This window comes from Marmota monax, unplaced genomic scaffold (genome assembly GCF_021218885.2).
Source record: "Marmota monax isolate L192 unplaced genomic scaffold, Marmota_monax_Labrador192_F-V1.1 WCK01_AAM20220418_F8-fsc00037, whole genome shotgun sequence".
Taxonomy (NCBI): domain Eukaryota; kingdom Metazoa; phylum Chordata; class Mammalia; order Rodentia; family Sciuridae; genus Marmota; species Marmota monax.
Genome location: NW_026693245.1, coordinates 13,863,951 through 13,879,774, shown reverse-complemented (window position 1 = coordinate 13,879,774; position 15,824 = coordinate 13,863,951). Strand labels below are relative to the sequence as shown.

Genomic DNA, 15,824 nt, shown 5'->3' with positions numbered 1-15,824 from the left:
TTGGTAGTAAATCTTTCAACTATGTTGACTTTTTTGAGGAGGTGGAAATACCCAAAGGTAATAAATACGGCTGCTAGGCAAGCTAAGGGTGTACCCCTTTCCAGCTCTGTATCTCAGAATGACTCTATTACATGATGTTCCTGGTACTTGCAATAAGATCCAGTTTCTGAAGGCAATATATGAATATTTTTTCCCCTGCAACTTTAAAGTATAAGACTATTTTAGATTCATAGATAGAAAAATGATACTTTAAACAGAATATAAATATAATTTAATAGTGTTCGTCAAATCTATCTAGGACAGATTGGCATGTACAACAGAAGTCTACAAAGAAATTATGTTAGCTGTTAAGCATGTGCTAGGTATTTGATGATAAGCAACTGAACAAATAATAAACCTAATTAAGCACTACGACTTCTAAAAAGAATCCCAGAAATTAAGCCACAATGATTTGTTTTTGTGCACACTGGCTAGGATAATTCCTTAAGTGCTTTGATATGTCATTTCAAATTTCAAGTATCTCATTCTTCACTTCATTCTGAATATCTTATTTTTCAATTAGGGACCCAACATGAATCCTTAAAATATATGATTGCTTTTTAAAAAAGACTATTTATTGTGTAAGGATAAATATAGCTAATAATATATACCTTTGTACCCACCATCCAACTTAAGAAATTAAACTCTATGGATAAAGTCCTCTGAGAACCCCTTCTCCCAACATTCTCTTTCCCCGGAGGTAATAACTGCCCCAGTTTATTAACTATCATATTTCATGCTGTTTAATACTTTTACTATAGTTCTGTGTATCCATAAGCAACAATAGAAGTGGTTTTCTTAATTTTTGTGCTCTTATTTCCTAAGACTTTTGAAAAACTATATAACATATTGTATACTTCAGTTGACACAAATAATGCCAAAGGATGCATTTCTAGTTTATTTTATATTGAATAGATGCTTTAAGTATCTATCTATATCCATTTTGTTGAAGCCTTGGAGCTTCAGTTTAGTTTATTCAATTTATAAAAATATAACCATATAACTTAATTGGCAGAGCTAGTCGTCATTGTCAAAACCAATCATCCAAATCTGACTTACTCTGTCAGAAAAAACCTGACTTAATTTTAAAATTCAAATAAATGTGTTATTATGCAGCCCAGTGACAATTTTCTCACTTGTGAATTTTGATTCTAAAATAATGAATGGATGGCTAGGTAGACAGATAAGTTCTAAGTCATGGAGCCTTGCCATGAGTTTGTGGCCTGGATGAAATAATGTGTTGCCCCTCTAAGAATTTTAATTGAGGCTTTCTCTGCTTTGTTTTTAAGGGACTCTCCCTCAGGTGAGATTCAGTCTCCAATAGTCTCTTTGGTGCCTGGGAGATTTTAACTCCATGACAAGGCATCATAGTAATATTCAGTATGGACAGGGATAAGCTTTTCTTTTGAGAAGCGGGAGATAGATAATTTTGAAAGTCAGAAATGAGAACTGGAAGACCAGAAGGTTCTAGGGCAGATAATTTTTCATAAAGACTGCATATGGAAAGAGAACATGGAAATTGATTTCTTTAACGCTACTCATACCTGTATATCTACAGGAAGTCTTTGTGTAACCAGTTATACAGGTACCCAGCTTGAAAACCACCTATCAGTAGCCGGGTTCTCAACCTAGAATTCATTTGCCCTCTGTTTTTGTAAATAAAATTTTACTGGACCCAGACACTCTTACTCACTCACATACTGACTATAATAACTGCTTTCACACCAGAATGGCAGAGTTGAATAGTTGTCATAGAGACCATTTGGCTGACAAAATCCAAAATATTTACTATCTAGCGTTTTACTGAAAAAGTTTGTCATCTCTCATCTAATAGTATTGGGTATGTTTTAAAAAATTCTTTCCTTTGAAAAAAATCAAAGTTACATATTTGTATAGCTTGTAGGACCATATCATTCAAAAAGGCTTATTATTAAAAAATCCTGTCACCATCCCCAAAGCAGCTACTTTATATTTTTTTACCTGATGCTTATTTGAGGCGGTGGGGTAGAATCCAGGGCCTCATGCATACATGCTAGGCAAGCACTCTCCCACTGGGTTACACCTCCATCATTTAACTGATGTTTATAAGGTAAGCTGTGCTCTTGAACATTCTGTAATAGGTAAATAATATCCTTACACTATTACTTTATTTTTCAGTTTTAAGCATTGCATATTAATTTCTTACTATTGGAAATAAAAATCTACCCAATTCTTCTTGTTCTATAATACTTCCAATGTAGTTATAGACCAATTTCAATAATTATGTTATTATGAGTAAACACGATAAACAAGTGAGCCACACAGCACACTAGGATTATTTTTCTTTTTCCTAGTCAATTTTTTTCTTGGAGTTAATAAATTAATTTTGTTTATTTTCTATGTACCTACCTATAATTCAGCCCCATTTGATATTTTTGAATTTATTAGATTATTAATAATAATACTCTATTAATTAATAGAGTATTAACTAAATACTTCATATTTAATTTCATCTTTTTGGGAAAAAAAATCTCTCACAGACACTTCTTTCCCATGCCCTCTGGTCTGGTTGCCCTGGTACTCTACTACCCTTTGCCTAAGTTCAAGTTTTCTTTCTTAGATCTCATTCCTTCCTTTTTCTGTCGCCATTTGCATGGGATACCACCATGGCAGAGAACTGATGTCACCAGAAGGCGGCGGAGGAGATAACTTCATTGAAACTAGCGGTGACAGGTGTGTAGCCCCCTAGCCTTCCCTCTCCACACAGTGGGGAAACCTTAAGGGCCCCTCCCAGCTCTCCCGTAAGGGCCCCTCCCAGCTCTCCCGTGAGCGCGATAGCCAGACCGAGGGAATCAGGAGTGGCACAGGACCCGCGGCGCGGAACTCCCGGCTACAGCTCCCACCAGTGCTGACAACTGAGGTCTCTTGCACCAGCTACCGGGGGCGTGGCTACCCGAGGGCAAGCAAATTTCGCTGAGCGTTCTCAGCCCCAAGCTCTACAAACTTAGTGTCTAAGGGAATGACAAACAGGGAGAGTGTGCCCAGTTGTTCATGAAAACAGGGCTCCCGGGCAGCAGACCTGGCGTGTAGCCAGTATTGTGGTGAGCATCACCAGTGAGCGGGGCCTGGCTTGAGGAAAAGTGGGGAAGTGACTAGACACAAGAGAAGGCCCTAGGCACTCAGGATCGGAGACCCGCCCAGTCTGGGAGGAGGAGCTGCTGCACAGTGATTGGTTCCCGCCTATTGAGAGGAGAAGCTTGGCCTGGTGGGAACAGCTCCACCTCCTGGAAGAGAAGTTAATCAAACTCTGAGACTGCATTTATTATTATTTTTTTTTAAATTTGGGTTTTCTTTTTCATTTTCATTTTTTGTTGTTGTTTTTAATTTTTTTAAATTTTTCTTTAAATTTAAATTTTAATTTTTTTATTATTTTTTTAAAATTTTTTTTCTTTTCTATTTTTTTTCTTTTGTCTTTTCATTTCTTTTCAATTTTCTTATTCCCCCTTCCTTGAATTCTACCTGCTTACTCTCATTCTCTTTAGTGACTTCTTCCCTTCCCTTCTAATACCTTTCCTCCCAAGCATCAAATAAATTTATAGGAGTAAACAGTAACTCAGCAGTCAAACAGAACAAGAAGTAACATGAGCAGCATGAAAAAGCAAGGAAGAAAAGGAGTACAAACAATGCAGGACAGCCTAAATATTCAGGAGGACCTAGAGTCATCAGAAAAATGGTCATATAAAGAACTCAAGGAATACCTTAGACAGATGGAATGGAACCTTAAAGAGGATATGAGACAGCAAATTCAAACAGTGAAAGAACACATTGAAATTGAATTACATAAACAGATAAAAGAAGAAGTTAAGCATCTTTATCAGGAGATAGAGATTATAAAAAAAGCAAACAATAATTCTAGAAATGAAGGAAACTATAAACCAAATTAAAAACTCAATTGAGAGTATCACTAACAGAGTGGAGCAAGTAGAAGCCAGAACGTCAGATAATGAAGACAAAATATATCATCTTGAAAAGAGTCTAGCTAATTCAGAAAGGCTGGTAAAAAATCACGAGAAAAACATTCAAGAGATATGGGATAACATAAAAAAACCAATCTTAAGAGTCATTGGGATAGAGGAAGGTAAAGAGATTCAAACCAAGGGAATGAGTAACCTGGTGAATGAAATAATTATAGAAAACTTTCCAGAAATAAAAAAAGGAAATGGATATACAAATTGTAGATGCATACAGGACACCAAGCATCCAAAATCACAGTAGACTAATGCCAAGACACATTGTTATGAAGATATCCAATATACAGAACAAAGAGAAAATATTAAAAGCTACAAGAGAAAGGAGGCAGATTACATTCAGGGGTAAACCAATAAGGTTAACAATGGATTTTTCATCACAGACGCTGAAAGCGAGAGGATCCTGGAACAACGTATTTCAAACACTGAAAGACAATGGATGCCAACCAAGAATTCTGTATCCAGCAAAATTAAGCTTCAGGTACGACAACGAAATAAAAATCTTTCATGTTAAACAAAAGCTAAAAGAATTTGCAGCCAGAAAACCAGCATTGCAAAGCATCTTGAGCAAAATACTACATGAGGAAGAAATGAAAAACAATAACCAAAACCATCAGTGGGAAGTGCCTCAGTAAAGACAGAGGGCGGGGGGAAAGCTAATCATGGAGAAACAAACTAAATTAAAAAAAAAAGATAAATAATCAAACATGGCTGGAAGTACAAACCATATATCAATAGTAACTCTAAACGTTAATGGCTTAAACTCTCCAATAAAGTGATATAGGCTGGTAACATGGATTAAAAAAACAAATCCAACAATATGCTGCCTCCAGGAGACATATCTGATTGGAAAAGACATACACAGGCTGAAGGTGAAAGGTTGGGAAAAAATATAGCACGCACACGGTCCTCGTAAGCAAGTAGGGGTGGCCATCCTCATATTGAATAAAATCGACTTCAAGACTAAGTTAATCAAAAGGGATAAGGAAGGACATTATATACTGTTAAAAGGAACCATTCACCAACAAGAAATAACAATTATCAATATTTATGCACCAAATAATGGTGCTGCGACGTTCATAAAACAAATTCTCCTCAACTTCAAGAATCAAATAGACCACAACACAATAATTATGGGTAACTTGAACACACCTCTCTCACCATTGGACAGATCCTCCAAACAAAAGTTGAATAAAGAAATTATAGAACTCAATATCACAATCAATAACCTAGACTTAACTGACATATATAGAATATATCAACCATCATCAAGTGGATATACTTTTTTCTCAGCAGCCCATGGATCCTTCTCAAAAATAGACCATATATTATGCCATAGGGCAACCCTCAGTAAATATAAAGGGGTGGAGATAATACCATGCATTTTATCTGATCATAATGGAATGAAACTGGAAATCAATGATAAAAGAAGGAAGGAAAAATTCTACTTCACATGGAAAATGAAGAATATGTTACTGAGTGATCAATGGGTTACAGAAGACATAAAGGAGGAAATCAAAAAATTCTTAGAGATAAATGAAAATACAGACACAACATATCGGAATCTATGGGACACAATGAAAGCAGTTTTAAGAGGGAAATTCATCGCCTGGAGGTCATTCCTCAAAAAAAGAAAAAACCAACAAATAAATGAGCTCACACTCCATCTCAAAGCCCTAGAAAAGGAAGAGCAAAACAACAGCAAATGTAGCAGAAGGCAAGAAATAATTAAAATCAGAGCAGAAATCAACGAAATTGAAACAAAAGAAACTATTGAAAAAATTAACAAAATTAAAAGTTGGTTCTTCGAAAAAATAAATAAGATCGACAGACCCTTAGCCATGCTAACGAAGAGAAGAAGAGAGAGAACTCAAATTACTAACATACGGGATGAAAAAGGCAATATCACAACAGATGCTACAGAAATACAGAATACAATTAGAAATTATTTTGAAAACCTATATTCCAATAAAATAGAAGATAGTGAATACATCGATAAATTTCTTAAGTCATATGATTTGCCCAGACTGAGTCAGGAGGATACACACAATTTGAACAGACCAATATCAATGGATGAAATAGAAGAAGCAATCAAAAGACTACCAACCAAGAAAAGCCCAGGACCGGATGGGTATACAGCGGAGTTTTACAAAACCTTTAAAGAAGAATACCAATACTTTTCAAGTTATTTCAGAAAATAGAAAAAGAGGGAGCTCTTCCAAATTCATTCAATGAGGCCAACATCACCCTGATTCCGAAACCAGACAAAGACACCTCAAAGAAAGAAAACTATAGACCAATATCTCTAATGAACCTAGATGCAAAAATCCTCAATAAAATTCTGGCGAATCGGATAGAAAAACACATCAAAAAAATTGTACACTATGATCAAGTAGGATTCATCCCTGGGATGCAAGGATGGTTCAATATACGGAAATCAATAAATGTTATTCACCACATCAATGGACTTAAAGATAAGAACCATATGATCATATCGATAGACGCAGATAAAGCATTTGACAAAGTACAGCATCCCTTTATGTTTAAAACATTAGAAAAACTAGGGATAACAGGAACATACCTCAACATTGTAAAAGCTATCTATGCTAAGCCTCAGGCTAGCATCATTTTGAATGGAGAAAAATTGAAGGCATTCCCTCTAAAATCTGGAACAAGACAGGGTGCCCTCTATCACCACTTCTATTCAATATAGTTCTTGAAACACTGGCCAGAGCAATTAGACAGACGAAAGAAATTAAAGGCATAAAAATAGGAAAAGAAGAACTTAAATTATCACTATTTGCAGATAACATGATTCTATACCTAGAAGACCCAAAAGGGTCTACAAAAAAACTACTAGAACTAATAAATGAATTCAGCAAAGTGGCAGGATATAAAATCAACATGCATAAATCAAAGGCATTTCTGTATATCAGCGACAAAACTTCTGAAACGGAAATGAGGAAAAACACTCCATTCACAATATCCTCAAAAAAAAAAAAAAAAATACTTGGGAATCAACCTAACAAAAGAGGTGAAAGATTTATACAATGAAAACTATAGAACCCTAAAGAGAGAAGTAGAAGAAGATCTTAGAAGATGGAAAAATATAACCTGTTCATGGATAGGCAGAACTAACATCATCAAAATGGCGATATTACCAAAAGTTCTCTATAGGTTTAATGCAATGCCAATCAAAATCCCAATGGCATTTCTTGTAGAAATAGAGAAAGCAATCATGAAATTCATATGGAAAAATAAAAGACCTAGAATAGCAAAAGCAATTCTAAGCAGGAAGTGTGAATCAGGTGGTATAGCGATACCGGATTTCAAACTACATTACAGAGCAATAGTAACAAAAACAGCATGGTACTGGTACCAAAACAGGCAGGTGGACCAATGGTACAGAATAGAGGACACAGAGACTAATCCACAAAGTTACAACTATCTTATGTTTGATAAAGGGGCTAAAAGCATGCAATGGAGGAAGGATAGCATCTTCAACAAATGTTGTTGGGAAAACTGGAAATCCATATGCAACAAAATGAAACTGAATCCCCTCCTCTCGCCTTGCACAAAAGTTAACTCAAAATGGATCAAGGAGCTTGATATCAAATCAGAGACTTTGCGTCTGATAGAAGAAAAAGTTGGCTCCGATCTACATATTGTGGGGTCGGGCTCCAAATTCCTTAATAGGACACCCATAGCACAAGTGTTAATAACTAGAATCAACAAATGGGACTTACTTAAACTAAAAAGTTGTTTCTCAGCAAGAGAAACAATAAGAGAGGTAAATAGGGAGCCTACATCCTGGGAACAAATTTTTACTCCTCACACTTCAGATAGAGCCCTAATATCCACAGTATACAAAGAACTCAAAAAATTAGACAATAAGTTAACAAATAACCCAATCAACAAATGGGCCAAGGACCTGAACAGACACTTCTCAGAGGAGGACATACAATCAATCAACAAGTACATGAAAAAATGCTCACCATCTCTAGCAGTCAGAGAAATGCAAATCAAAACCACTCTAAGATACCATCTCACTCCAGTAAGATTGGCAGCCATTCTGAAGTCAAACAACAACAAGTGCTGGCGAGGATGTGGGGAAAAGAGTACTCTTGTACATTGCTGGTGGGACTGCAAATTGGTGCGGCCAATTTGGAAAGCAGTATGGAGATTCCTGGGAAAGCTGGGAATGGAACCACCATTTGACCCAGCTATTGCCCTTCTCGGTCTATTCCCTGAAGACCTTAAAAGAGCGTACTACAGAGATACTGCCACATAGATGTTCATAGCAGCACAATTCACAATTGCTAGACTGTGGAACCAACCCAGATGCCCTTTAATAGATGAATGGATAAAAAAAATGTGGCATTTATACACCATGGAGTATTACGCAGCACTAAAAAATGACAAAATCATGGAATTTGCAGGGAAATGGATGGCACTAGAGCAGATTATGCTAAGTGAAGCTAGCCAATCCCTAAAAAACAAATGCCAAATGTCTTCTTTGATATAATGAGAGCTACTAAGAACAGAGCAGGGAGGAAGAGCAGAAGGATAAGATTAACATTAAACAGAGACATGAGGTGGGAGGGAAAGGGAGAGAAAAGGGAAATTGCATGGAAATGGAAGGAGACCCTCATTGTTATACAAAATTACATATAAGAGGTTGTGAGGGGAATGGGAAAATAAACAAGGAGAGAAATGAATTACAGTAGATGGGGTAGAGAGAGAAGATGGGAGGGGAAGGGAGGGGGGATAGTTGAGGATAGGAAAGGTAGCAGAATAAAATAGTCACTAATATGGCATTATGGAAAAATGTGGATGTGTAACCGATGTGATTCTGCAATCTGTATTTGGGGTAAAAATGGGAGTTCATAACCCACTTGAATCTAATGTATGAAATATGATATGTCAAGAGCTCTGTAATGTTTTGAACAACCAATAAAAAAATAATTTGTCAAAAAAAAAATGTGAGCTAAATCTTACCTATGACCAAGGAAAGTTCTTAATTTGCAATCGCCATCTTAAAAAGAAAAAACAAAAAGGAATGACATTGGGATTTTAATTGGAATTGTATTGAATCTATATAGTACTTTGGGTATATTTTTGTGGGTTTTGATCTTTCATTTTAGATACTTTCCTCAGATTTTGGGCAATTCTCTTGCCACAGATGAGGCCTGTCAACTGTTTCACTGTAATATAATTGAGGTTTTAAGTCCTTCTTGGCTGATCAGAATAACTAATACCCTGACCTGGGGCATAATAGCCTGTTGTAGGGAAAAATCTGAAGGTCTCATTTTCAGTATGTATGTGTTAATTAATCCCTCTACTTCAGAGCAGTACTCTTTTCTCAGATTTGTCAGGAAAACAGTACTGCAAAGTCGGGACTGTTTTCTATTCCCCAAGAAAAAACATAGTTTTCAACTGTTTTTAGATTAGAGACAGTTGCCTTGTTGCATGCTATCACAAAGGTAATTTAATAAAATCTTAATTTTTCTCCAGGAGATTCAGCATTGTATAATGTTTTTATTTAATATATGGTTCATATTCAAACTTCACCAATTATCCTTATACTGTTCTTTATATCAAAGATTTTTCCCCATTTTGGGATTACATGTTACATTTAATTGTCATGCCTCTTGGTCTTAAGTTGTTTATGACACTCATGTGACAGGTCTGGAGTTTTATGGAATGTCTCCAAACTTAGGTTTTTCTGGCTGTTCCTAATAATTAGATTAGGGTTATGCATTTTTTTTTGGTGGAGGAGAATACTATATGAATGATGTCTTATTCTCAGTGTCTCAAACAACTTGGCACCTAAACTGTCAACACTGTCCTACTTGGTAAAACTTTTGTCTACATGATTAAGATGATAGCTGCCAGATTTGTCTACTAGAAAGGTCCCTTTTCCCCTTTTGTAATTAATATGTAATGTATAGAGAGATGCTTTGTGATGAACAGCCTGTTACTCCAAAGAATATGAACTACTGGTTTTAGTAACTGCTGATTTTCACTGAATCAATAATAACTGCTTTGAGAGGGGAAAATGGTGATTTTCCAACTCTATTATTATTTCTACATTTATTGGTTGGCATGTAAGTGCCTCTAAAGTTTTTGACCAAGACATGAATTTTAACAGCAATTCAGCATTACTTTTGGAGTTTCCTGGCACTGCCAGTTGCTGAGCATTTTGAGGTTCTGGTGGCTTAATCTGAATTACTTCTAGGCTTTCGTTTCTGCCAGATTAGGATTCATTATGTTCAGTTTTGTTAAAGTGGTTAACATTTGTCCACCTACTTTCTAACATCTAAAACATTAGTGCTCTTTTTACCTCTTTGATTTTTCTTTTTGACCTTGTAGGTTCAGATCTTTTTAAAATAAATCTCTTTCTTGTCATTTTCATTCAACTTGAAAAATTAAACTCATGTGTTTAAATCGCCATTCTTTATTTGAAGGCCACTATTCTTTCTCCACTTTCAAACTTTATAAATAAATGGTATACAGTATGAAATCTTCTGTAATTTACTTTTTTTTCCCCCCTCAATATCATGTTTCTGAGATTTAACCACGTTGATACACACAGCTGTAGTTCATTCTTTTTTTTGGTGTTGCTGGGGATTGAACCCAGGTCCTTGCTAATACTAGGCAAGCACTCTACCAAATGAGTGACATCCCCACCAGTTCATTCATTTTTTTTTTTTTTTTTTGGTGGGGGTGGTATACCAGAGCTTGAACTCAGGGGTATTCCACCACTGAGCCACACCCCAGCCAAATTTTCTATTTTATTTAGAGACAGGGTCTCATTGAGTTGCTTATATCCTCTCTAAGTTGCTGAGGCTGGCTTTGAACTCCTGCCTCAGCCTCCCCAGCTGCTGGGATTACAGGCATGTGCCAGGGCCCCAGCTCACTTTATTCATTTTAAATGAATAATGTTATATCCCAGGATATGAACATGCTGCAATTTTCTGATCAGTTTGCACTGCATTCCTAAAAATGATATTGTGAGGTTTTGGGTGGAGGTATAGGGCCCATTTTTTCCACGAGAACATACATTCCATCTTTGTAATTTAAGTCAATAGGAAAGCAGAATTTTACACACACATAATATCAGTCTTAAGACATTTTAATCCTGTAACTTACAAACTAAAATAAGCCTAATAATACGGAGCACAGAAAACTCAATAAATGTCAGTTACTTGGTGACAACACTGAAATAACCCTTACAATTCAGAAAAAGATTCCTCTCTGAATGTTAAATTGCAAGATTGACATACTATAGACTAGAGCAGAGATATGAAAAGAGTAAACTAAGAGAATAGCTGCAGGGCTGGCAGCATTTGACCATAATATAACTACTATCATAGTGGAAAAAAAAAGTCAGTCAGAATGGGGAAGCAAAGAAAAAAGGAGAACTAGAGACAAATGCTGATAATCCATAAAAACAATGTCCCTGGGAGCAGAAGCCTTAAACAAGCACCTGGTATTTCTTTCTATTCTATTTCACATCTAGCTATTCCTAGTATGGAGAGAGATATCTGGAAGTGTAGCCAATGCTATTTCCACCACTATGGGTTAAACTATCTCTGATGTGAGATTGTTTCAACCGGCATGGTGAGCATGATACGATTAAACTTTTTACTTCACTTTCTTCCTTCCTTTCTTTTTTTGGGGAATGGGGGTTGGGTACCGGGGATTGAATCCAGAGTTGCTTTTCCACTAAGCTACATTCCAGCCTTTTTAAAATTTTGAGACAGGGTCTCACTAAGTTGCTTAGGTGTTGCTCTAAGTTTCAGAGGCTGGCCTTGAACTGGCAATCTTCCTGCCTCAGCCTCCTGAATAGCTGGGATTACAGGTGTTCACCACTGTGCCAGGTAATTCCCCTTACTCTAATTTAATACTCCCTAAGCAATCTACTATGCTTTTCTCTTTACCAGTTTCAGTTCTTTCTTTAAATCAGCATATTGGAATTCTAGCAACCATTTGAAATTCACATGCATTTTAGTACCTATGATCACATCTTTTTGAGCCAAATCATCTTGGACTTGGTCAAAATTGAGTCCATATTTGAGAATATGGTCAAATAAACAAGCACATGATGTGTGGTCTACCCAATTACCCCAACCTTTCCTTAGAACATTAACACCAACTCTATTCTAGTTTCTTGAATTTCTTCTTCTCCTTTTATGTAGTATGTATATTAAAAACAAAGCAGGCAGAGTTCAAATATTGCAGGTTTCCCTCTATTGTTTGTAAAACTATTACTAGGAATATATTCTTCTGATGCTCCTTATTATAATGGCTACTAACTTTTAGCCACAGTGTACAGGTAATATGGGTGGAAGTTAATCTGGGGTTAGAAATTTGAAAAAGAATAGAACTCTCAAATGATTTTGAACACTAACCAGTTTTAACAGGTTTACAAGAATGAGAGTTTTTTTCCAATGAATGAATATAAGAATTAAACCAGACAATTGCTAAGATCACAAAGAGACAACCAGACATGATGTCTTACCAAATATTTCCTACATTCTTGACAAAAATAACAAACAGGAATATCTAGCTTCTGGATTAGACTATCTCTGTTGTGATACTTCTGGAAGAAAGATGACTCAGGAACATGTTGAGTTGTTCCAAGAACATAAGATCAATAATCAGACTTTGGCAAACTCTATAGGACAAATGGGCTGAATTTTTCAACATATAATTTGTAAGGATATAAAAGAAATGGAAGCAGAAACTATAAACTGAAAGAAATTTAAAATAAGTAGGGAGTTTTCAAAAAATGGTCAAGTACATATAATGTACTTCTGTGCAATAAAACTATTTAAAATGTGAGGAAATATTACTAGAAAAGTCAAGTTCAGGGTTGCTTTTATGGGGAGGAAGAACTTGTAATTGGGATGAGGCACATGGTTCTGGAGCTGGCAAAATTATTTTTCTCAACTTGGTGGGACTTGCCTTATAATAATTCATTAGATGGATTCACTTCTTTCTTGTGTTTTTATTTTTTTTGGTATACATGGTTACATGGTTTATTTTACATTAAAAGTTTTTTTCCTCTTAATATCTTGGAAGCAGCTGGGGAAAGCAAGGAGCAGGTGAATCTGTGTGGTGTGGGAAAGTCAGCACAACTCACTTCAAGTAGAGAAGGGACTGTCTTTCATATACAGGAAGACTTTAGTTGAGGTTATGTGGTATAGAAAGTTTCTAGGAAAATATTCATAGTGAATGATAATTTGCTAACAAAAAATTAGAAATTCTCCTTCCTCCTGACCCTCTAAAGAACAACGTGATTAATAATAGTACATTAGAAGGGAGGTAACATGAGAAAGCTCATTTTGGATAATCAAGAAGGATAACAATGAATGTCATGAATGGAATGACTTGGTCTCATTGTTCTGACTGGAGTTCATTTGTAGTACTGGAATTACCTAAAATTTACAGGGGTGGTACCTGAGGCTTGATTATTGTAGAAGCTTCTATATAGTTACTTTGCATATCAATATTTCCATGGAAAAAGGTTTTCAAAGTTCTGGGGTAGGGGAAGCACCTTTAACTTTGAGAACAATAGTTCTTATGTTCAAGAGAAAGGGAATCAGAAGAGCTGCTCTATCCATTCTACTGCTGTCAACCTTTAAGGATACTTCTGAATCTTAGATCACATCAACTTCGTCCAAAAAAAAATCCCTTGGGTTCCAAAGCTTAATGATAGTGAAAAGAAGGATGTGAGAAAAGAAGGTCAAGGCAAAAGCAACATACAAAGTTAGAAATGTGCCAAGAGATGTGTTCATTCAGATACTGGCCAAATGAATACTGACAGGGTCAATATAGGAGGAATGAGTGTTTTAGTCAGCTTTTTCATTGCTGTGGCTAGAAGACCTACCAAGACAATTTTAGAAGAGTTAAAGTTTATTTGGGGACTCATGGTTTCAGAGGGTTTCAGTCTACAGATAGCCAGTTTCCTTCCTTGGGGCTCAAGATGAGGCTGAACATCATGATGGAAGAGTGTGGTAAAGGGAAGCAGCTCACATGAAGATCAGAAAGTAGACAAAGACTCCACTTGCCAGATACAAAATACAGAACATCAAAGGCATATCCCCAGTGATCCACCTCCTCCAGCCACACCCTACCCACCATCAGTTTTCACTCAGTTAATCCCATTGGGATTAGTTCACTGATTGGGTTAAGGTTCTCATAACCCATTACACCTCTGAATGTTCTTACATTGTCTCACACATGAGCTTTTGGGGAATACCTAATATCTAAACCATAACAATGAGCATGTAAGGGCAGAAATGCCAAGTAATGAGTCATCACTCACCAAGTCGCCACTCTAACACCCCGGCCTGCTAAAGTCCATTTATGTTGTCATTAGGGTTTCCAGGTGTGAGGGAGGGGTGAGGAGAGTGGAGGAGGGGAGTCTTAGTAGACAAAGGGGAATGTCTCTAGGTAGAAAGTCATACTAACGAACTTGGACACTCATTTTATGAAATACATTTATTTCTTACAAAATAACTTTAGAACTCTTAATGTTATTGTTTCAAAATAAAAATGATGAAAAACTCATGTTTTTGAAATATACAACATAGAATTTTATGCTTTTTATTATTTTTTTTACCACCAAACTATATTTTTAAAGTTTTAAATGAAATACAACTCAACTATTAAGTTGAGTATTATGTGTCACATGCTAGCTGTATGTTTTGAAATTTCTTTGGCTTTATGAAAGAGTTCAATGGGCTGGGGCTGGGGCTCAGTGGTACAGCACTTGCCTTGCACACTGAGGCACTGGTTTGATTCTTAGCACTGCATATAAATAAACAAATAAAATAAAGGTCCATCAGCAACTAAAAAATGTTAAAAGAAGTCTTAAAGATTTATGATAAGAGTTCAATATATAAAATTAAGGACAATATAAAGGCATGATTTGGATGAGACATGGAGATTCAGTGTTTCCCAAATTTTTCAGTTGAAACATGCCTATCAGCGGAGAACTCATTGGGTCCAGGGAAAATAACTTGATTAAAGTCCAAACTTCCTATAGAGTGTTTTTTTATATTGCTTTAAATTTTTACTATTTCATTTTTAAAATTTATAAGAATTTTGTTATATTCCATAAAATGTACATTCATCTTATCCTACATTTTATTAACAATATTAGCTAAATACATTGTATAAATATTTGTTATTATAAACTATTTTAAATTATTTTCTATGGAGCAAAATGAACACTCTGGGAAGATGCATTACAGCTGTTTTTTTCTGAGGCTTCATATATACTTGAGAATATAAACCTCCAGTTTGGAAATATGGACTTATAAACACGTTATTTGAATATTTTCCTGGGGTATTCTTACCTCCATTGTAGGTGGAACCTTTCTTGTTCGTCTAATCCAAGCTAGAAAAAAAAAAAATTTAAATGTTAGTTCTCATACTTTACACATTTTATTCACTCATACATGAGAAGTATTTTTTGAGCACCTACTATATATTGTTATAAAATTAGGGATACAGCAGGGAAAGAGCAAATGGAAGTCCCTCTTCTTCTGAGGCATATATACTAGTTGAAGATTGTTCAAAAAATAAACACAAAACATAAAATATCAGGTGGTGATTTGTGTCACATGAAACAAATACAACTGTGTAGGGAAGATCAAGAAAGGACAGTTTCACATTTTTAAAAATTATACCTCATTATCACCTGAATTCAATTTAGTGTATTTATGAAATACAGGCCAAATAACAATATACTAAACTTCAAGGCAA

At 35.7% G+C, this 15,824-nt stretch overlaps 1 protein-coding gene across 2 annotated transcripts in view; it reads right to left on the bottom strand.

The window, feature by feature from the left end:
- Ndufaf2 (NADH:ubiquinone oxidoreductase complex assembly factor 2) overlaps positions 1 to 15,824 on the bottom strand; it is a 184,491-nt gene that overhangs the window by 29,846 nt on the left and 138,821 nt on the right. For both annotated transcript variants that reach the window (XR_009227975.1, XM_046456371.2), the window contains exon 3: positions 15,416 to 15,456. Coding sequence is in view for 1 of the 2 variants with exons in the window: in XM_046456371.2 (XP_046312327.1) it covers positions 15,416 to 15,456 (41 nt within the window). In the remaining variant the exon portion in view is untranslated. The remainder of the gene's footprint in view (positions 1 to 15,415; positions 15,457 to 15,824) is intronic.